Here is a 21,668-nt window from a genome sequence, read left to right on the forward strand (position 1 = left end):
GAATCAAGGAGCCGCTCTCCATGATTCAGGAAGAAATCGATTCCATTTACGCGGACGCGCTGGAAAAGGTCTACCGGGTGATCAAGAACACCATGCTCGTTGGTTTGTACCTATTGCTGCGCTACAAAATACCTTCGGCTCCAGCTGACAAACATCTAGAGCAACGTCCGCTGAAAGATTCCGAAAAGAAAGAGATACAGCAGCACCTCGCACTACTCACGCAGGCTCAACACACTGCCTCGGGACTTCGGAAACGCCTATGCCAAGACATCGATCAAGCAAAGAAGGCGATCGAAGCAACGTCTTCGACCACACTCCACGCACACTAAGTATGACTGTGACTGAAGCCTGGGCAGCATGAAGATATAGGGGTGTATAATCTCGAAACATCTGGTATGACTTACTGCGTGTACATAAGAACGAGGAAACTGTGTGGTACTTGAGATAATCGATATTATCCACCAGAAGCTACATGATATTCTCAACCAAATTACATGGTTATTTAGTGGTCGATGCACGAGTTAGAGCGGCGGTAGGACCTCGTCTAAGCCACCGATCCACCAATTTGAATTCGAAGGCCGACGCCATCCGATTTTACAAACGTACTCGGCCGGGCTTCCCCGAATTCTGATATGACATCGCACCAGAAACATGAATCAGGTGGAGGTTCGTTATCACGACCTAGAGTCGGTATTAAATTATGTACAACTGCTAAGAGGTGGACGGCGAAAGCGAAAACAAGGTGTAGTCCGGGTGTTTTGAGCATTGATGGCTAGTAAAGTGTGGGAGCGAACGTCAGTGTCAGGATAAGTTATAGAATAAAACAATCGTGAAAGTCGTGTCGTGAGCGAATTAAGGGAGCATAGAGGTAGCATAAATCATTGGGATCCTAGACCCACGAATACCCATCGCAGATTCCGCACGTCCTCCGGCCTGTCGCCGAAGTAGCGCTGGCTCTCGTACATCCAGTTGATCGAGCCTGCGATGCACTCGCGCAGTCCGCGAACGTATGAGCGCACTTCTTTGTCTACCTGGGGGTCCTCGAACGACGGGAGGTCTTGTTCGGTCGCGAGGAAAGCCTCCACGGCCTGGCGTATCAGCGTGCCACATTGTGTGACAGCACCTGGGAGAGTAAGGCCTTGTTCGGCCATGATAACTGCGGGGAGGTGGAACGTATGACCAGAGGCCTGATTGCGGGAAAGCATCGCGAGGTCCTGAAGAAGTACCGCGGATTAGCCATCGAGCGCTCAGGTGGGGCACCAACGCAGGGACCGATACGGAAGTGGGCTTACCTCGGACCAAGCAATGATATCGATTGCGTGCTCCGCGAGCGCTTGAATTACGGGGTGAGACGCGACATTTTCGGAAAGGCGGAGATCCATCGTGCATTCTATGAAGGCGAGGACAAGGCGTAGCCCTGAGGCGTCGCGCCGCAGCTGGATGTAGGACTCCATGTCGGGCACCGAGCCATTCTGCGCGTCTTCCGTAACCTGTGCGCGGGCCTCGCGATATGCGCGGAGGGATGTGATGAAGCGGAGGTACCATGCTGGAGAGCGGTATGCGACGCGGGACATGCGGTCAGAGAGGCTGTATGGAGAGTGGCATTCGACTAGGTCAACGCGTCGTCTCACGGAAGGAAATGTGGCAATAAGACATACAGTGCAAAAACATCGCCCTCCTGTCCCACCTCAGTGCTCCAGACGAGTAGACTCATGAAATCCATCGCAAGTCGTAATTGCATGGGGTCTGCTCGCGGAAAACAGACAGATGACCAGAGGCCGACCTTCAGTGCTTTCCAGGTGCACCCGTTGGTGGTCCTCCAGTGAGGTGGCAGACCAGCATCGACGAGCCATTTCTGGGAAGCGAGCGTGGTGGATCTGCAGTGCTTGCTGACGTCAAGATCGAACGCGGAGCATATCTTGGGCAAGTCCGGAAGTTGTACGCTGGTGGATTTGGCCTTAGACGCGTGCATGACGTGTATTGGGGATTGGAGAATGTCGCAGAGGGGAGAAATGGGTGGGTGGGGATGATGGGTGTACTGGTTCAAGAGGAGTGGACTGCCATTAGCGGTGGGGACGGATAGTTGAGGATAAATGCGCTTGGATGGCGATGGCTTATTGTTTTGTTATGAGAGTGGGAACACGGTTGGTACCCACCCTATTTTTGTTTTCGCGTCGCGGACCCTGAAATCTTCCACACTGGGTCGTTGACAATGAGCCTCTTTCTATTCATCTGACCACTTGACTCCGCCAATTCGCCTGGACTATTCTTCTCACTTTTGTCTTCTGTCTATTGTGTAGTATGTAATGAGCTGCTCATGTGGCTAACTTGTCAATTCACAGCGGGAATAGCCCGATAAGTTCTGGGGACTTATGGTGGAAGTATTGAAGACGTATTTTAACTTTGTTTTGCAGGAAAAGCGACACTTATTTGGTACTTAGCGGGGAGATATTCTGATTAAATTATCTTTTGTGACCAAATTGGCCGTGTCAAGTGTGAATCGCCAAAATTTATTCAAAATGCGTCCTTGGTAAGTTCCAAAATAAGTCTCGCTGTCCTGGCAAAATTTCATTATATTGCATCCACAATATTTCCACAGTAAATTCTGAGAACTTATTGGGCTACTCCCCCTGTGAATTGTCAACGCCAGGGGGATGAGTCTCCGTGGCTGTGCCGCTTGTGCGCCTCCGGTCTGCTCGGGAACTCACAACCGGTTTGACGCCCGACTTTGAGCGCTGAAGACTTGTCACATTTTCGTTTTGTTGCAGCCACTAAAGATGTTCAAAGGTCTTTAATATCTACATAATCCGCGTTGTCCCTATCGACACAGTCGTGAATGAAGGCTTCGTCTCTTCAGCGAGCTTCCAGCCTCTTTAGCTAAGTATTTGTAAGATAAAGTCGTAAAATATAATGAAACCCCGTTACAACAACATGCCTAAAAAGACAGGGTATATACACAGAAACCAAGATTAAAACACTGTAAATGACAAAAACCGTGGACGGCGATCGTAAGCTAGAAATCATTATACTTTCGCGTATATTGTAATTATGTCAGGAGATTACCAGAGACAGTGGTGCATGCGGAGCGTTCATTGTCAGTCCAACAGGATCACTGCTGCGTCTCCCGCAATGTCGCAAGATAGGTGAGTTCACCGGGTCTCGTCGCAATGAGGCACCCTAGCCATCGTTTGTCACTGAGCCAGACCATGAGCTGAGGAAGCGGCTATGGCTCGTCCTGCCTCCTCCGCATCTGCCTGTAGTCGATCCGCAAATCTGGATGCATACTCCCGATACTTATTGAGGGACGCGAGGAAGGTTTCGATAAGCCTCCTTTCAGCATCCTCGATCGACCGATGTTCTGTAAGGCTCATCAGACCAGGCAAAGACCGTATAAGGGCAAAGGACGACGCAGGGCGCTCACTCACCGACAAGCATAGTGTTTCGTATGACACGGTAGATCTTCTCCAGAGCCTCGATGTATGCAGAGTCGACGGCGCCCTGCACGCCCGAGAGGGGCTCTCGGACGCGCTCGACTACCGCACTAAACATCTCTCCGCTGTTTGTCTCAAGATGCTCCTCGATATAGGCCTGCACACGATGAACATATGTTGCTTGTCGGCAAAGGTCAAGGTGCGTACCTTTATCCGAGTTACCATACCTTTCCCCTTCTCCAGCCCCATGGTATCGTAATGGGGGTCCAGCTCCTTTTGCACGAGATGCTTGAACGTGCCACCATAGCTCCTGTCATCGAGTCAGCATCATCTACAGCTCGCCAAAGTGTATCGCAACTCTACCTCTGCACGCGCCTCACGGACGCCTCTGCCTTCCGGTAAGCATGGTCCAGCTCAGCTTCATACTTGACCGAACGGCGAGCGTTGCGTATCTGACTATTGTTTGCAATATCGATCTTCCGACGCTTGGCAGACGGAGGTTCGGTCGACGCTTCAGGCTATTTGCATCATTAGACAGTCGTATAACGTGAGATGCAACCGATACAGACTAGTGTCAATATTTCTTCGGCTTGCGTGACTGGATATGATCAGTACGCATATAGAACATCAAGCGCTTCACATACCCATTTTCTCCAACGCGTCTTCAATTTCTTTCCTGAGATCCTGAAAAAAAGTTGCACCCTGGTTAACACCGTGGTAATGCAGTTATACTTGACGTACTTTAGATAACTTAGCCATCTGACTGGGCAGCGTCCGATTGAGCGACATGTTCCATTGGCTGCGAATCATTGGGTTATACAACTGACATGTAGGCTATGGCACTCACGTAAGCACCTCCTGCGCGGTCAAGTCGGATGCTAGTAGGTCGTTTAAGTCAATGTCTCGCAGCTCTCCGTGTCGCCGCATGACGGCTCTATACGTGTTGGCGTGCGTTTCGACGCCAAACTTACGCATGAGTACGTGGCTTTCACCGGCAGACTAAGCAGATATATATCAACGGAAGCGAAGCAACGTCAAAACACAGATTTACCTTGTCGGCAACGTCGCTTATCGTAGAAACCATCACCTCTATCGTGTCATTAATTAAGGAAACATTCTTTTCTCGCGTTTTGCTGTTCTGCTAATAAGAGAATTCGAACTCCCCATGGTAACGAGGACAAGGAGGGACTCACGTATTGAAGACTTTCAAGCTCGTCCTTTGCTTTAGCAACGTATGAGTCAAACTTGGAGGTTTGATGGGCCTGATAATGTTGACACAACTCCGAGGCCAACGAATCGAACGAAGTGAGAGTCAACACTAGCTTCGAAGACCGATCGCGCAGCGCGACATTAGATATGTGTTGCTGCAAGCCAGGGATGCCCGTCTGAAATCGGAGAAATGACTATGAGAACGTCAGAAAGGGCCGCTGTGGGACTCACATGGTTTATGTCTTTGAACACCATTGGGCCAGCCTGCATCGGGTCTCTGCTCCGTAAGCGACGGTAATCAACTGACCCGACGACATGAACCGATATAGGATTCGAGGGTATGGGATTGCCCTTAGCCAAACATTAATAGGAAACCAGGCGATTGGCCTACCATACTGACCTTGTTGATTTCGCACCAGGTGTTTTCGTACAAGTCCTGGACCTGCTTCTTGATTTGTTCTACCCGTTGCAGCTATAATGAATCAATACAAGGTCCTCAGCAGCCATCGAAAGGGAAAACTTACTGCCAAATAGCATAGCTTGTCGCGCACGAGATCCGACTGATCTTTTACATGCTGTGCAATCTAAGATCATGAGCAGGTTAACCCAGCAGTGCAACTTCAGAACTGTGAGTGGAACGCACTTCTTTTCGAGCCTCCTCAAGGACATCCTTCGAGTCCGGGTCATTTGCAAACTGCAGGCAGAATCCGTTGCCCTCTTGGATGACTCCGCCGATATGGCTGATTCTCTAGGGAAAACATGAGTTCCCGGTTGTTACGTTGTTCAGAATGGTCAGAACGGTTACCGAGTTAAAATCTGCGACAACTTTGCATTCTTCGTCGTTTTGAAACTCATACTCCGAATCAGCAATTTGGTTCTGCGGCAAGATATCAGCTGGAAGCCATACGCACGAAAGAAAGGGAAACACACATCCGAGCCAGTCACAACCATCATCAGGGCGTCATCGGCGACCGTTCGTCCGTCGAAGCCGACAAAGCGTTTGATACTGTATAGTTTTCATATGTCAGGATAACTAAAAATGAACGCTAGAACACAATATACGTACGATTTCTTCAGGTACTGATGCGTGTTCTAGACGGAATGTCAGACTCAAACGCCAGGATATAACTGTAAACGTACTGCATCGTCTGCCACTCTTCGGATGTCCGAAACTAATACAAGTTAGTTTATGTGTAGGGCCTGAGCTGCTTCAGAAATTCTTACCTAAAATGATAGTATCGGCTCGTTCCATGTAGTCAGCCGCTTTTTGCGATCTAGCAAAGGTGTTATAACAACCATATCATTTATGAATTGCGCCATACCGTATAAGATTCGAGTCACCGTATCCAGGAAGGTCAATCAAGACCGTCCCTGTGGCGAGCATGCCGAACCTCCCAAAAATCTTGGCGCTACAGACATGTCAGAGCGCGCTACTTAGTTTGTGTGGCAGACACGCACCTGTCTACAAAATACCACATCTAAAACACCATGAGAATCGGATGGTGAGGTACTCGGACTAGACTCATACCCGTTGCTGATGCACGCCTTGCCGAGATGACAAGAAACCTCTCAACTGAAGGACTGTTAGCTTCTTCGCGTATCACAGCGCTTGAAGATTCGCACCTTTTCCTCCATGTCTTGGGGCGAGTCCACACTAAACTCACGGCTAAACCCGATCAGTTGTTCTACGGATGAGTGGTTTGCCAGGATTTCAAGCGACACATTTCCGTATACTTCGAGGCCACTCAAGCTACAAGAGTCGTCACGAAAGCACTAATAAGAATTAAAGGAACGTACTGAGGAAACAGCTGCAGACGTAGTCAGTCATGCACTAGAGTACAACATACTAATAGAGGTTACCTGGACCAACACTGCCGCAGAGTCATCCATCGCCGACGTAGTCGCCGCATCAGTTGAGGAAGGAAGCCTCTGACATGTGTTAAGGACATCCTCTACAAGCGGTGACAGCAACTTCGATACGACACAGCCTATTAATAATAGCAATGAAAGCACATCTCAATGCGCAGCACGTACCAACGTCCAAGCACTCCTCGACAAGAAGTCTACCTTGGCTCGATAGTTCGGAATGTCGTCATAGTGAAGCTCAACTACAGCCGAAGTGCAAGCACGCCTAAAGTTACCAACTTCAGAGAATTCGAAGGATGGTAGATGAAGTACATACGCACCCCTGAATATGATCAACCAAACGCGTCAGACCAGACGGCGCGACATGACGTCGATGTTCAGCTTCGTGTCGTCCTGAAAGGCAACAACGTCACGTACCGTGGCACCCGTCGTTAATATCGGACAATGGAGAAGGCTATTGAGCAATGTAGTCTTTCCATGCCCTGCATGACCCACGACAACGACCGTCCGCGTCGGAAGTGGGTTACTGAGGTGGTTGCGGAGTGATTCGATGTCCCCAAGCCACCCGGAACTCATCGAGCCGTCTGTCTTGTTACTCACAAACTGTTCCATGTTCCTGACTGCTACGCGGACTGCACGAATTGATTTAGCATTGTGTGTTGTGAGCGTTGGTTTGGGTGCAGCGACCGTCGTGTCTCCTACGGCAGGCCCCGTGGCAGGCCCTTGTTTGAGTGCGGACTTTCGCCGGAGAGCCTCGATGGCAGCCATGGGTGGTTCTATAAAGAGGTGATGGCTGAGATCACCGATAGACACGTTTGGAAGCGCCGGTACTCACTGTGCGATTCAGCGCACGCGCGTGCCGAGATGTCTTTCACGAGGCTTGGTGAGTATCTGACAAGGCTAGTGTTTGGAAGGTAGAATGAACGAGCGAAATGTAGGTGGCTTATGTCCTTCTGCGTACGAATCAGCCCCTATTACGCCAACGAAGGTGGATGGGACATACCTCGCTCGGTCCTGCGCACGAAACGGCTAATCAAAGACGCAACTCAAGACGCCGCGGGGGGATCAGGGTCTGATTACCTAACACAACTTCAAGTCACAGATCACGGGTCACATGTCACGCTTCGGTCCGATCACCGGCAAAGTCAGACTCCGACGCTGCCAGATGCCATCCGCAAGCTATCCGAGTCCTTGTCCCGGACTCCCAAAGACGCCTACATAATCGTATGAAGCAAACGATCCGTCATCGAAGACGTATTCTGTTTGAAGCCTACCAGACAAGAGAAACCTGCCAATTTCAAACGAGGGATCCATCAGCAACGACTGTCGTTAGTAGCTGATCTTGGTATCTCAGGCAAATCTCAGGCGTTGGAGTGATGATGTCGTGCATGATCAAAGTGAATATTCGTTGCAGCTGGACAGATGGGATAAATCGAGTCGTTGAAATAGCGCTGAGAAACAGTGGCAAAGATGCAAAGCCTGGTGGGCGTTCGCGTTAAGGGCGGCGACTGTGAACACGCATGTAGGATCCGACGCATGTGCATGATGCTAGCGAACATGGGTATTCGGATAGATCCGGTGATAAGGCTCGACGCTAAGTAGCTAGTCAACTGAATGTCAATCTGTATCAACAAATCCATAACAATAGCGAGGACTGGAACTTCATTTACGAGACATCTGGTGTCGTCTTCACAACTGTATCAACTCAGATAATAACGCCAGTGAAACATGAACACCTAATGCACGCCGCAAACGTACAGCCTATATACGTTCAAGAAGAAGAGGACTCATAGAGCTATGTACAAACGAACCAGTTGATGTTGCTGACGTAGTGGTGCCTTTAACCACTGTAGTTGTCAGGTAGATTCCTGCTAAGCATCTTCTTGTACTGTGACGCAAAATCCCTGGCGTTCTTTAGGGAAACGAGGCCGCCCTCGATTTTCCTCTTTTCCGCATACCCAAGGGGGCGCCTTTCTGCACGGCGGAGTCTGTAAGCCATCTCATAACGCGAGAGTAAGTATAAGTAATACAGCTTACCGGCTAGCATAACATTTTGAATCGTGCGATAAACTCTATTGAGCGCCTCGATGTACGCGGTGTCGATAATCTGTTGAATGCTGAACAGTTGATCTTTGACCCTTTGGAGGACGCTTTCATAGAAGGCTTGGTTGTTTGCTTGGAAATAGCCCTCAAGAAATCCCTACTTGTTGTAAACACGCGACCTATTCAAAAAGACAGGCGCTTGAAAATACCTTCATCCTTTTAAACGCTTTACCCCCCGACTCCGAAACTACGCGGAGATATACAGGCGACAGCTCATCTCTGAGGATGTTTTTGAATGTTCCTCCAAAGCTCCTACAAGTATACAGTGTTTAGGACATATGATTAGGAGCAGGATCAGAATATGGGACGTTACCTCTGTGTATACTTGATAGAAGTGCTGACATTTCTTCGGGTGGCCTCTAAGACATCGACGTACGGGATTGAAGCTTTGATTTGATGGATCCGATTGTTCGCGGCATCAACATGACGAAGGTCTAGCTTCATTCGTTTAGGGTTTGGCGAACCGTCGATGCCTCTGTCAGACTAATTATCGAAGAAAATTAGCGATGAATCACGCTTGAACACAGTGAGGACGCTTACCGCTACCGCAGGGAGTTCAACATCGTTGGCTATGCTTATTGGTTAGCATACCTAACCGGTGAAGATTAAAAACGACATGCCCATGTTTTCAAGAGCAATCTCAATGTGTACAGAGAGGTGCTATTAATTGGATAGCCATACATGTCGGTCAAAAACACCCCTTGAAGCAAGTTGCTATACAAGCTTACCGTGTTCAACGCCACAAGATGGGCGTCAAGTTCTTTGTACAGATTATACCAAACTCTAGAAAAAAACATACAGTCTCGTTTATAATTCAACAACACAAGCTTTTTCGGTTCCTTACCTCAATACTTCTTGATTCTCCATGTCTATGGAGAGATCTTTGTTCAAGTCCGTTTCACGAAACTCTCCTTTCCGCCGCATGATCGCCTGATAGGTTTGAAATTTCTTTTCTTTCCCTAACTTGCTCACAATACCAGCACTCCTGCTTGCGGACTGACGCCGATGTTAGCTATAACATCGTAGTAACAGATCGGCTGACATTACAGCTTTTGCACCCGTGTGTATGGTGTTCACAGCCGCACCAATCGAACATCCTATATTCTCGGTAGAATCAACTTTTGCGTTGCAGCAGCGCTACAAGGGCAAGCTTGAGCCCAAGACGGGTCACAGTCAAGTTATTACTCACTTCTTGCAGCACTTTTAGTGTATGTTCTGCGTTAGAAAGATACATGTTGTCCTTGGAAAGTTGCCAATGAAAGCAGTTTTCGATCTCCACAGCCAGTGAGTCGAAATTTTGGACGGCTGACAATAACTTTGACGTGCGCTCCTTCAGTGCTATATCAGTTATGTGATCACGCAGTGCTGGTATTCCCGTCTGTATGATGCTTGAGCTGCCGAAACGAACACGGTGAGACGGCTTACATCGGCAATATTATTGAACACCATCGGCTTTTCCTCTAATAATTTTTTGCTCGTTAGTCGGCAATAATCAACGCAGCCAACAACGTAAGCGGAAACAGGTGTTGGAGCCGTTGTGCATTCCTTTTTGGTACCTGTGAGATGCACTATACCGTTGACGCATTCAGGATGCTTACCGGGTCAATTTCACGATAGATGCTGCTATATGTATATTGCACGCTTTGCGAGACCTGTGCGTTTCGACAAATCTATGTTGATTGAGGATTGGTTCGAAACAACGTTGGGGGATTACTCACCGCAAGATATTCGCACTTTCGTTTTTTCGAAGCATTCAGCTGGCAAGAAGAAGAAAGAGCACTCCAGATACTCGTAAACGTCGAAGAAAAAGTTAAACACACATGAGAACGGCACTTTTTTACTTCACTCTCTGATACACTGTTGTCGATAACCGCATTATAGAGGGTTTTCGCGGCGAGCCCGATTTCCTGCAATAATTTATTCTAGTGACGAGGGAGCAGTTGCAAAGAGGCTATTGTTTACCTTGTTGATGTCGTCCAACAGATCTTGTTCTTCCGTAGCCAGATCCATATCTTGCTCAGATACTTGTGTCTATTGAAAGTCGACTCGCAACAGATCATGGATTAGATATGTGCTACTCACGTCTGAGCTTGTGATGGCAATTATCAAATCGTTATTTTTCACGGAGCGCCCGTCATAACCAATGAAACGTTTAATACTAGCAGGGTAACATGTCAACATGGCGATTTTTTGGGCATGAAATACTCTGCAGAAGCCCACGTTTCCTGAAAATAGCGTCGCGTATTCTGTTTGATCATCATGATTCACTCTGTCGACAGCTGTGAGCTTCGAGCACGGAAACGCACCACGTCATCGTCGATTCGGCGAATGTCAGCCACTATGATTTTGATATGGTTAGAAACTTCATTATCATCTTTTAGGTGCTGCTTACCTAGAACAATAGTGTCCGCACGCCGAATATGCTCCTCAGCTGTTTTAGAGCTATGTGGTACGTGTCACTGATATCGCTTTCAGGAGTATCGCAATGAAATTCACCGAATTGCATTAGAGTCTCCATATCCCGGGACGTCAACCAGAACTGTTCCCGTCGAAAGGATGTCGAAGCGCCCATATATTCTGACACTGTAAAAAAGGCATATATTACTAGAAAAATTGATAGTTGAACCCCACCAACGTGTCGACAAGATACCAGAACTGAGATGCGAGTCATGTTTCAATACTGTGCAGGTTAAAGTGAACACATACTCGGGGTTGATCATCATCACATTGGCGACTGGATAAGAAAGGACGCAACTGATAACATCGTCAGAGAAAGTTTGGCCTTATAAGCATTACCAACCTCTTTTTCAAGCTGCTCTGGTAACTCCGCCGTGAAAATCTTCGTCGTCCCAACGAGATCAGCGATGGAGGAGTGGCTCAGCAGTAGGTCCGCAGAAAGCTGATCTGTCACTTTCTGTCCGCTGAGACTATTATGGTTATCAGCGTCATTCGAGTGAAGCCATATATTTACGGCCTCTTACTGTGGGAACAACTAGAGGTAAAGGTATATTAGGTTACTTATTAGTAGTCAAGCTTTAATATTTAAAGCTTTAAGCCTCACTTGCACAAGCAGATGCGAAGAATCTTCCGATCTGTAAAAATCCTCCAGGAGAGGGAATTGATCACAGCATTCAACTGCTTCGGCAAGCAGGGGTTTGAGGAGCTGATGAAACGCTTTTATAGACAACACGACTAATTTACAGAAAGGCTCACCGCAAGACAATGCTCTTCAGACATGAATTGAACTTCTGATCGGTAGCTAGATGTCGGTTTATCTTCGTAATGGAGCTCTACAACCGCCGATGTGCAAGCATAGCTAATCATGTATTAGGATGAGCTTTGTACTGGGGCATGGACTCACCCCTGTGTATCGAGGTCATTGAGATAGAGGTGTACATCCGTTCATTAGAGGACATGAAAACAGCGAGAATGATACCCATCGATACATTGTCAGTACTCGCGTATTTTGAACACCAGATATGTATCATGGAACGCACGTTTGAGCCAGTTGCCAGCACTTGAGACCCCAGCAAACTGTTAAGAAGGGTCGATTTACCATCCCCTGCGTTTCCGACCACAACGACCGTACGATTCGTCAGCAATCCATCAATCCCCGTCATAATCTCGTCAATCTGGCCCATCCACCCTTTTTCGGCCCCAACCTCTTCCACACGGTTGATGAGATACTTGACATGGTCCACCAACGTTCGAAATTCGTGCAGGGCTTTCCGATCTGACCACTCGAAATCTTCAAACTTGAGCTGCAGATCATCGTCGGGGAAGTCTAAGTTCGCCAGTGCTCTAGAGTACAGGCTGAGAGTAGAAGGTAATGGTACTTCCATCGATGGAGGCATACTGTCAAAGCAGAAAAATAGCAGTTGGGCTGCTGGTTTGAGTATGTTTTGGATGTGTATGGTTTATGAGATTGTAGCACTGGGAGAGTAACAAGAGACGAGACGCGCGTCCTATGTTGATCACCAGTGATTATCAAGCTTCATTAATTTTTTGACACAGTCACGGGTACTGGTTCTCGGACCGACATGCTGTACTAACCTGCCCGCGGTATGCAGAATGACTCACTTTGCTTCTCAAGGGTTACCAGCGTGTCACAACGAAGTCATACGAACTTTACGGGATAGGCAAGTTAGTGCCGCGCCTACGGCGTGGGAAGCGGACCCCTCATCGTCGCCTATGTTCTATAATCAGCCTCGACATAGATCAGCCAACATGAATCATTGTCAAGCTTTAATAGAGGGAAATAGATAAAACACGCGCTACAGGAGAACCCTGAGATCATTGCGTCAACATTGCGTGTTGCAATAGCATGATGTTCAAGATCTCGAACAGGATTCCACCAGGTGGATAGCACAACAGAAGAGGTGCATGCTCTCCGGGTACGCTATGGCAAAGGTGACTTCTCACTTTGAGCACCAGGATATAGAACTCGGTTTGTTTACCGAACATTTGCCGACCATTGGCCAAACCAACACTAGTGTTTCAAAGACAATGGTAAACCTATCGATATCAGTACGATAATCGTGACTGTGGTAGGGGACATAAAATACTGTTCGGTTCGAACTACACATATATTAGCTATTCTACACTAGCAGGATATCATATGGGATACATGGATAGTAAAAAGCTACAAGCTTAACTAAATTCATAAAGACGCGCCTACGAGAGGGAAAGCAGTATCTGCGAATCCAGACTGATAGCCCGGGAAACCTGGATAACCTGTGTAACTACCGCCTTGCGAAGGGGGTGATCCTCCATCTGACCACGCGAAGCTGAGAACGCATTAGATACAAGTAGTAGGTATCCCATCACAAGTGGAAGGACATACCCGGGAAGCATCATGTTATTCCAAAAATTGTCGAGGTTTGAAGTGATCGCACGCATCGGCGCTAGTTGCGAAAGGTCGTTCGTGTTGAGCATCACCGTGTCCTCCCCAATATCTGCTTCACCAGTGGGCATCGGATCACCAGGGACACTGAGGCCGCAAGAGGTGGTGGTATACTGGACCCCGCCAGCGACTTGCGTATCCACGTTTGCACCGCCGTTCATCTGCATGGTATCCGGGTTGTAAGTACCTGAGCCACCGTCATCGGACTGCGGAGCTGAATGCGAGCCAGAGCCCAAAGATGGACCGGTCATACTCTGCCCCGAGGACGGTGAGGTGCCGACGGACTGGCCGTCGGGAGGAAACTGCTGTTGACGATTGGACATGATGGCAGCTCCGCCTTTACGATACCTCGACAGCAGGCCAGTGAGGAAGCGAGCGTACAGTTTTGGCGTGTGGCGTTCATCTATCGCGACTTGCTCAGAGTTGTAAACATTGATGAGCTGGTGGATGACATCGAAGATGTCGCTCTCCATCTGTGAAGTCAGGAGATGGAGAAATTCCGGTCTCAGTAACTGGAGATTTCGTATAAGCTGGGAGTTCAGTCAGAGTATCGATAGAATATCGTACCTTCAGAAGGAACGCTGATGCAAACGAGGCAAAAATGAAGTGTCCGTCCGGCGCATACCGCAGGTAACCGCTGGGAGCTATGACCGTGATCACGTGAACGATAACCAATTTGGCGGCTTCAAAACACTAGGCTGACATCAATGACCTAAACTGCATCTTTATGGCTATGTACAAACCTTCTTGAAAAAGATGTCATCCGAGGCTTGCATGCCTCGTTCGAAAGCCTGCTGGAACCCAAATGAATACACGACGAGTTTTGAATAGTACGTCATGCTAAACGTCGTCGGGATGAGTAAGCACTTGAGGCAAAAAATATCAGACTCACAATGGCAACAGCGTCACGCGAAACCTCGCAATGGGATCTGCGCAAATGAAAACCTGATGTTTGTATCAACACTTAAAATCACATACCGTCTGGATTTAACATCTCCTCAAATCGCTGTTTCCACTCGCGGTGGTACTCATCCAGTTGTTCCTCGTATCGCAAGGCCAAAGACAAGTAGTCAATACTCTGCCGTAAAGTATTAAATGGTGTTAACTCATAAGTTGAATAGGAAGCTACCTTATTGAGCCCCGATGACGTATTGGGGTCTGAGTAGACTTCTTCGATGAACAGCGTCAAGATGCGCATCAGGGCAGAGTATGCGCACAGGTGGACGTCGTACTAAGCGGCAGTGAGCAACGTATAGGGTCTACGCTGGACTCGAAACTTACCGGATGATTCTGCTCCGTGCCCTTATACCAATCTGTCGAGTTCTTGACAATGTAGTCCTCTTTGATCGTGATCGGCTTGCCGAACTGCGTCGCGGTGGAGCGATCGATGTTGTGGCATATCAGCCAGACTCGCGTACGGTTCAGCATCTCGCGGATTTGTCGGTCACTCTGCGGTCGCGTCCTTGGCAATTTGTGGAGATTCAGGTCCATAGCGAGGCTGATATGTAATGAACCGAGTTAAACATGTCAATCAGAGAGAGTTAGAGATGTCGTACCGAATGGCAAGGCCGGTATATAGCCAGCTCCTATCCTCCTCCCAACGGCGTGCTGGGACACCATATATACTCATCAGGATATACGCTTGGCAAAGCTCTACGGATTTCCACCCATCAACCAGAGCGGTAGCTGCAGAATGCTTCGCAAAGTGCATGGCAATAGGATATATTTCGGATTTCTCCGGGTAATACCGAGAGGCGATGGCGCAAACTGCGGGTCGATAAGCACGAAGGACGAGGAGGTTTTATAAAAGGGGTCACTCACTGACGGTATACAGGAACGGACATCGATGGAAGATAGTTTTCGGCGTATGCAGAACAGGGTCAAGAAGATGAATAAATGGCTATCGAGGCCGTATCAGACTGCCAACTTATACATAACCAGCCATGGTCGACTCACGTTAATTTTCTCGTAATATCTGATCAAGGTCAAGTTAGCAAGGCGATAATGGGCAATAGAATAGAACACGAACATGGCAAAGAGCCTGTCTACGTCTTCAGGTGTGACGAGACCGTGAACGACAATATCAGGCGGAGCGTTTTGCTCGATCAAGTGTCTGCGAGCCGAAAGATTTGTCGCAGGACCTGCCAACTCCCGCTTCAGTACGACGTCTCGAAGTGCAAAAGGTGTCAAGTACCTGGCTTGAAATACTCCATGTTCGCCACGCCCTACATGTAAAGCCTTAGTCCACAAAGAAACAGAGAAAATCAGCAGTATCAACGCACCACATTCTCATCCTCGTCCACTCCAGTCGCCACCCGTTTCCTCTGCCTATCTAAAGACAATCTCGCCAAAAGACCGATTGGCACCGCGTCATCGGGGAGAGCGCTGGGAGTGCCATCAGAGTCCGAATCAGCTTCAGCCTCCTCCCCTTCGCCCGACTCGGACGCCGTCTCGCTGGGTCCAGGCTGGGAAAACGCTTTCGGATCAGGGCCCTGAGGGGGCGTGGGTCCGTGTACACTCGCATGCAGGCGATTGAACCATTCGAGCACGTTCTCCTTATTCTCATCCGACGGTGAGGCTGCGAGCTTGAACGAGGAGATCGAGAGCGGTGTAGCGATGTAAGGGTTGTGCAGCTACATGACGTCAAGGCATATGTTATAACGTGGAAGGTGAATAAACCGAGGGTGAAACGGAGCGTCTCGTAAGTGACTAAATGACGCAATGTGAAGATGTGACGCACCTGCTTCAGAAGCGTGTCGATGACTTGATCCTTCTGTCGAATCTGAGCGAGAAGATATTCCCGTTTACTAAAAGGAGGTCGAAATTGTAAGTCATCGGAATCAGAAGCGGTAGACGAGGACGACGAAGACAAGGTCGAAGAAGAAGAGGTAGAGTGCGAGCGCTTCATGGTTTGCAGGACCGACTCCGTCTCCGAAGGGAGAGAATCAGAAACGAACGAATGGAACTATCAGACAAAGGAAACAGCAGTCTATATACCATGAAAAAGGTCGAAGGTCGAGCACGACACAGATGAGGGGCCCGGATCAGGTAGATATCGCCAAGAACGCGGGCTCGTGTCGTCTCTCCCGAAAGATCAAGTGCGCATGAATGCACGGTGACGCCTGCCGGATAGATGTTCGGCGAGTAGACGAGATTGGCTAGCCCGATGCAAGTCTGCATCTGCCTGTCAATCTTGCTACAGAACCCTTGCCCGCACTACGCGCATACCGAACTGCTGGCACCACAGAACACGCCAGCCTCGACATGCGGCACCGGAGACTGACCCGAAGCCAAATTTAAATACGAGGTGACTGGGCATGTCACTCGATAGCCGCAGGAACCCGACGGCATGCAGCTGAGGACACAGAGGCGCGCGGATTTCTGTCCCAGCAAAACACCGGAATAGAAAAGCGGCACGCGCCACGAACCACCGAAAAAGGAAATATCATAATGAAAAAGGCAAATCGATGACGAAAGCCAGCCGCGGAATGGAAGCCACTCCGTCTCGGGCTCGCCGAAGCGAGCAGGAGGCATAAAACGCGCCGATAGAAGTGCACGTGCCAGAGAAATAGGGAACAGGAAACAAAATTCGGGGGCAGCACTCACGCAGGGTTCTGTTTCGTCTTGCGTTGCGGAATGAAGCACTCGTGCCCCGTGTGGGCGCAGCGCTCGCACTTGCTGGCTTTCGGAGGAAAGTTGCATTTCATCTGTCATCGAATTAGTTGACAGCAACCGCCATGGAACGTTGCAAGTGGGTCATGCGCGGGAGAAGGGTCGATCAAAGGCGCTCAATGACGTCGCATGAGTGAGATGTCAGGTGCCGAGAAGTGTTCCAGAGGGAATGCGAAAGACATGTGTAGACGCAAAGTCGGTTCGATCGTGAACGAGGTCGCGTACATGACATACAGAAAGATTTGCCGGTGGAGGTTCGGTTTGGCCGTCGAGGAGAAGACGGAACCAAGCGAATGAAACGAACGAGAGGAGACCGTCGGATGACGACCCGAGTAGTTGGTTGTGGGTCGAGGAATCGAATTCGTACCACCCCGAGAATAACCCCAGAAAGCGTTTGGATGTGGTATGGAGCATACAAGCCATGAGTTGTGCAAACCGTTTAGGCATCACAAGCCGCAGCGTGTCAGATGAACAGGGTATAGACCCAGGTCAAAGTCGACCAAACAAAACATTCGAACATGTGTCCGTAGACGAAACCAATTTGAGATCCAAGTTTATTCAGATCCGAGGCGGTACCGAGCGGCAACACAGCAGAATTCGAAACAGGGAGCAAATGCGCGCCGGAAGTCAGCTCTACGTCTTGACATAAGGGCATGCATTAACCGTACCTTCAGCTGCTTGCAGTGCTGGCAAGCCCCCAGCCTATCCGACGTAAACGGCGATTTTGTTGATGAAATATGACCGATCCGAGGCAATATTAAAAGCGGTTAGTAGCAACATCGACAGGTACAACGTGGATATGCAATGAAGTGAGGCATTCTCCCGCGAAATAATCGAATCATAGGTCACAAAATGAGAGCGCATGACAATCGAAATAGGGCGTATTGCACCCCGACGGTCCCCGAAAGCAAAGGTTACCGGTAGCATGTCATCAGACACAATATGCGCGATCAGGCAGGGGGAGCGCATGTTACGGCAACACAGAACACCGGCACAGCCAAAGCACATACCAAACCGCCGAGATAGTACATGCGACCACTCACATCGCCGCAGAGCGCCAGAGTTCAGCAGGCCCAGGCGGTAAGCGAGCCCGAGCGGGCCGGAAATAGCCGAGGGTGCGCAGGCCGGTAAACCGGGCCAACAGAACAAAGCCGAGAGACCGGAGGTGAGCGGAAAGGTCCAACGTTCGGAATGACAATTGAGAGATGCGAAATCAACAGCAGCCGTGAAAAGTCGCCAGGCGGGAGCGCGTGCAGTCCGGAGCGTACCAGTGCCGGATTCCAATGGATCCAATGGAAGAAGTAACGGAAGACGCATCAATGACCATGGATAGATTGTCGGCAGTAGCACACCCGCAAGATAGCGAGACGAGACCACCGGAGCATAATGGTCAGCAAGAAAGGGTAGATGAACCGATCACAAACGGGGAGCAAAAGCATGCATACCGCGGATAATGTCCGAAAGACGTCAGAAGCCGAAGCCATGAGGCAGCGGGTATCAAAACCGCAAGAAAAAGAGTGTCGAGCACCGGAGCCAAGGAAGTTTAGGATAAACAGTATGAGCGGGGTAGTGGCGCCGGTCCGAGGTCGAGGTCCCAGAAGCGAAGGGAAGAAGAAGCGTCAACGGCGCGATGGCGTCCGTAATCGATGGAACGCGGAGAGGGACGACCGAATTCCCCGGAAGCAAGAGCGCGGCCCAGCCCAAATGAGACCGTGACGATCCAGCAAGTTTTATGCAATGGGTTGATGGAAAATATGACAAACATACCCGTCAGCACTGAAATACAAAGACGAGGAAAATTTGACGAGACCACGCACCGCTTCGTATCTGCACCCTTCTTCCCATCCCTCTCGTCCTCCTCATCGTCGTCCTCGTCGCTCCCATCACTCCCCTCTCCATCATCCCACGCAGCTTTCGCTTCCCGACGGCGCTTGTTGGTCCTATTCCCACCCGCAGCCGCTTTACCGCGCTTGGGCGCGCCGCTACCACTAGCCTGCGCGGCTTCATTGGATGTAGGTGCAATGCGCCTCGCACGCTGAGCCGTTTGACTGGATGGTCGACGCATCGCTCCCGAAGGAGGATATCTCCCCGTAGAAGCAGCCGCAGCCGGCGTCGGCCGCACCGTATCAGCGCTACTATGCGAGACGTGCCCCATAACGAAACCCGACTCGCTCGGCACGGGCGCGGATGCGCGCTGCGGCGGCCCCTGCGCGGCGCTGAGCGAGCCCGACGACGCTGTGTCCGTTGTCGCCGTCGTCGTCGTTGATGTAGACGTAGGCGTGTTGGTACTTGGGTAGGACGAGGGTGGCGAGTGCGTATTACTGCCGGGCGCCGATCCAGGGAAGGACGACGCAGTGGCAGATCCTGGCGCACCGACGCTAGGGGAGATGGACTTGGCTCGGACAGCCTGCTGGGACCAATAGAAGCCTCCCTCAGCGCCACCGTGAGACTGCGCCTGGAGCGGATCTGCGGACGGGTAGTACTGATCTGCGCTCGGGTGAGAAGAGGTCTGCGGGGGCTGAAACGTGAACGATGACGCCGGGCCGATGAAACGCTGATGACCCTCGTTTCTCTGCGCCTGAGACGAGGCCGCACGCTGATGCTGATGCTGAATTTGAGAAACAGCTAACGCTCGAGGGGGTACGATATGGGCGATATGTTGCTGAGACGGTGGTTGTATGCGCTGTATCGGGGCGTTCTGATACAAAGACATTAGATGTGGCACGTTAAAACGGAAGAATAGCACGAAACGATTTGACGAGAACGCACTTGCACAGGGTCGCTGCGTCGATAGTACTCCTCAAACCGTTGCGCCGCCTCAGATGTGCCAGACGGAGGTTGTTGATATTGAGGATAAGTGCTTTGGTAGGTGTTCTGAACGCCAAAGCGGTATGCCATATTGGTGGAAGCTGCGTGTGTATGGTGTTGATTAGAGGAGTCGTACGATGGTTGTGTTGGGACGGGGTATTGATGCTGAGGATCGATGGAGTTGTGTCCTTGCAGATGATAATTAGACGGGCTAACGCCCGATGCGCCGGGGTAACCTGTGACCTGATCCCATTGCTGCCAGATATCTTGCTGGTGATGGTGTTCTAAGGTGTCCGACGGGTCGTAGTAAGAGACAGGGGGTACAATCATGGAGGTATCTTGCCAGGGTTCTGAGGAAGCAGCGGGATGGGTTTGGCTGTGCGGAGCCGCTGAGAGCTGCCTGGTGTCTATAGGGGCGAGAAGGTTGTATGGGAATGCAAAGAAGACGGACTACGTCACGAGGAGCTTACCTATTGGATGGGTATTGGAAGGATTAAGCTCATCAGACTGGTGGTTGGACATGGCGGTGCTGAGCCGTGCAGGGTTTCCGGTGAAATAGACAGCGGACGAGTGAGGGCTCGAGGAACGATGATCAACTCAGGAAGGCAGGCGAGAAACTCGGGGGTTCAATCGCCGGACGCAAGATGGGGCAGTATAAGTAGCGTCTGGAGTGTTACGGCGTGTGTCCCTTCGGGTTCTGATGATGAGCAAGAGTTGGTAAGCCGTATACCTAGCCTGGCGATCAAAAGTGCTGATGAGCTCACTGAGAAATGAGCGTCAATGTCAACAACGTACACGCGTGAGATCTCGGGAAGTGGGGGTGACTGTTTGTTCACTGACTTGTCCTGCTGTCCAGCCTTTAACGAGGTTGCGTAAAGCAGCGTCTATATGTTGAGTGAAACCAGAAAAGATTGGATGAGCCGGGGGCGGTGGGTAGCTCTGCCTGTTCGGTTCTTGTGATGTTTTGACGCTCGCCCGCACGCCAGACTATCGGCTCATATTTTCACAGCCACTCTTTCTCACGCTCTATCGGCCCTTGCTTTGTTGCGACGTTTTGCCCCTTGCACTTGTCCTCTTGAGAATACATTTCTGCTTTACCGAGCACCGTACAGTAGCCCATCTTATGTTCGCAACCGTTTCGAGCGCAGACCTCCTCTTCAACCGTCTTAGTCGCTCACCAGCATAGGAGAACTGACATCGTCGCCGTTCCGACTATGCCGATCCCACGTGGCTTGCCTCAATCATGCGCGCACGATGAGCCTGTCAACATTACTTCATCACTTGTCGCACTTGGCGCTTTCTTCCCATCGCACCCGCCTATCGACGCGTTCGCTCTGAATGCTTGTCAAACCCAAAGATTTTGGACGGTCTTTGCCGCACGGGATCTCCCCGAGCCGTGTTTCGGCCAGAAGATATTCCTTGACTACGCTGATCTCATCTTAATTGTCTCCTCTCCCATCAAGCAGTCTTGAGACCATCCCAGCCAAAAGTCGCCTCCGTCTCTTGACGATGCTCTTCGACAACCATCAATTCAGGTTCGAGGGGCCTTGCTATTCCTCCCCGAGCCGCCAATCATCAACGGATGACAAGGGGCAGACCTCATTCTCGTGTCTTCATAATAATAGGCTTTTTCTCACAGGCACGCAAAAGCGTTGCTCGGCCCCGACTCAGATCAA

General features: G+C 50.0%; 5 protein-coding genes across 5 annotated transcripts; all 5 read right to left on the reverse strand.

Moving 5' to 3' along the window:
- Positions 1 to 663: 663 nt before the first annotated feature.
- CONPUDRAFT_147881 (terpenoid synthase) lies at positions 664 to 2,037 on the reverse strand. Its single transcript, XM_007777454.1, has 3 exons — positions 1,659 to 2,037; positions 1,293 to 1,587; positions 664 to 1,214 (listed from the first exon to the last, which is right to left on the reverse strand). Exons 1-3 carry the CDS (start codon positions 1,970 to 1,972, stop codon positions 879 to 881), a joined length of 945 nt encoding a protein of 314 aa, XP_007775644.1. The 5' UTR covers positions 1,973 to 2,037; the 3' UTR covers positions 664 to 878.
- Positions 2,038 to 2,821: 784 nt separating this feature from the next.
- CONPUDRAFT_85987 (uncharacterized protein) lies at positions 2,822 to 7,459 on the reverse strand. Its single transcript, XM_007777455.1, has 28 exons — positions 7,342 to 7,459; positions 6,924 to 7,282; positions 6,675 to 6,773; positions 6,501 to 6,611; positions 6,438 to 6,448; positions 6,264 to 6,390; positions 6,169 to 6,213; positions 6,099 to 6,118; positions 5,963 to 6,049; positions 5,865 to 5,914; positions 5,781 to 5,812; positions 5,707 to 5,732; positions 5,571 to 5,646; positions 5,446 to 5,517; positions 5,284 to 5,388; positions 5,165 to 5,224; positions 5,041 to 5,112; positions 4,872 to 4,991; positions 4,625 to 4,816; positions 4,483 to 4,572; positions 4,279 to 4,430; positions 4,173 to 4,230; positions 4,076 to 4,115; positions 4,001 to 4,029; positions 3,795 to 3,949; positions 3,639 to 3,741; positions 3,426 to 3,588; positions 2,822 to 3,358 (listed from the first exon to the last, which is right to left on the reverse strand). Exons 2-28 carry the CDS (start codon positions 7,272 to 7,274, stop codon positions 3,192 to 3,194), a joined length of 2,613 nt encoding a protein of 870 aa, XP_007775645.1. The 5' UTR covers positions 7,275 to 7,282; positions 7,342 to 7,459; the 3' UTR covers positions 2,822 to 3,191.
- A 3,872-nt stretch (positions 7,460 to 11,331) lies between these two features.
- CONPUDRAFT_160332 (uncharacterized protein) lies at positions 11,332 to 12,463 on the reverse strand (the record flags this gene model as incomplete). The annotated part of the gene is made up of 4 exons (XM_007777456.1): positions 11,332 to 11,363; positions 11,406 to 11,536; positions 11,591 to 11,601; positions 12,107 to 12,463. 4 exons carry the CDS (start codon positions 12,461 to 12,463, stop codon positions 11,332 to 11,334), a joined length of 531 nt encoding a protein of 176 aa, XP_007775646.1.
- Positions 12,464 to 13,283: 820 nt separating this feature from the next.
- On the reverse strand, positions 13,284 to 16,420 carry CONPUDRAFT_67760 (uncharacterized protein; the record flags this gene model as incomplete). Its single annotated transcript, XM_007777335.1, has 14 exons — positions 13,284 to 14,024; positions 14,080 to 14,205; positions 14,256 to 14,352; positions 14,405 to 14,441; positions 14,491 to 14,590; positions 14,642 to 14,743; positions 14,794 to 15,010; positions 15,069 to 15,279; positions 15,334 to 15,412; positions 15,469 to 15,487; positions 15,542 to 15,653; positions 15,707 to 15,737; positions 15,795 to 16,145; positions 16,253 to 16,420. The coding sequence occupies 14 exons, from the start codon at positions 16,418 to 16,420 to the stop codon at positions 13,284 to 13,286; spliced, it is 2,391 nt and encodes a 796-aa protein (XP_007775525.1).
- Positions 16,421 to 18,228: 1,808 nt separating this feature from the next.
- Positions 18,229 to 20,720, reverse strand: CONPUDRAFT_147884 (uncharacterized protein). Its single transcript, XM_007777457.1, has 3 exons — positions 20,463 to 20,720; positions 19,936 to 20,399; positions 18,229 to 19,882 (listed from the first exon to the last, which is right to left on the reverse strand). The coding sequence occupies exons 1-3, from the start codon at positions 20,512 to 20,514 to the stop codon at positions 18,728 to 18,730; spliced, it is 1,671 nt and encodes a 556-aa protein (XP_007775647.1). The 5' UTR covers positions 20,515 to 20,720; the 3' UTR covers positions 18,229 to 18,727.
- Positions 20,721 to 21,668: the final 948 nt, after the last annotated feature.

The sequence above is a fragment of the Coniophora puteana genome (assembly GCF_000271625.1).
Source record: "Coniophora puteana RWD-64-598 SS2 unplaced genomic scaffold CONPUscaffold_21, whole genome shotgun sequence".
NCBI lineage: Eukaryota > Fungi > Basidiomycota > Agaricomycetes > Boletales > Coniophoraceae > Coniophora > Coniophora puteana.

What these genes read in the sequence shown, in the direction of transcription:
- CONPUDRAFT_85987 (XM_007777455.1), bottom strand. Translation starts at nt 7,274, where the DNA reads ATGGCTGCCATCGAGGCTCTCCGGCGAAAGTCCGCACTCAAACAAGGG. An exon ending in GAAGAGTGGCAGACGATGCA is followed by an intron (nt 5,733 to 5,780) that starts GTACGTTTACAG and finishes CATTCCGTCTAG; the next exon opens with AACACGCATCAGTACCTGAA. An exon ending in TTGAGGAGGCTCGAAAAGAA is followed by an intron (nt 5,225 to 5,283) that starts GTGCGTTCCACT and finishes TCATGATCTTAG; the next exon opens with ATTGCACAGCATGTAAAAGA.
- CONPUDRAFT_147884 (XM_007777457.1), bottom strand. Translation starts at nt 20,514, where the DNA reads ATGTCCAACCACCAGTCTGATGAGCTTAATCCTTCCAATACCCATCCA. An exon ending in TTCCAATACCCATCCAATAG is followed by an intron (nt 20,400 to 20,462) that starts GTAAGCTCCTCG and finishes TCGCCCCTATAG; the next exon opens with ACACCAGGCAGCTCTCAGCG. An exon ending in AAGTGCGTTCTCGTCAAATC is followed by an intron (nt 19,883 to 19,935) that starts GTTTCGTGCTAT and finishes TCTTTGTATCAG; the next exon opens with AACGCCCCGATACAGCGCAT.
- CONPUDRAFT_147881 (XM_007777454.1), bottom strand. Translation starts at nt 1,972, where the DNA reads ATGCACGCGTCTAAGGCCAAATCCACCAGCGTACAACTTCCGGACTTG. An exon ending in GAGGGCGATGTTTTTGCACT is followed by an intron (nt 1,588 to 1,658) that starts GTATGTCTTATT and finishes CTCTCCATACAG; the next exon opens with CCTCTCTGACCGCATGTCCC. An exon ending in ATATCATTGCTTGGTCCGAG is followed by an intron (nt 1,215 to 1,292) that starts GTAAGCCCACTT and finishes GTACTTCTTCAG; the next exon opens with GACCTCGCGATGCTTTCCCG.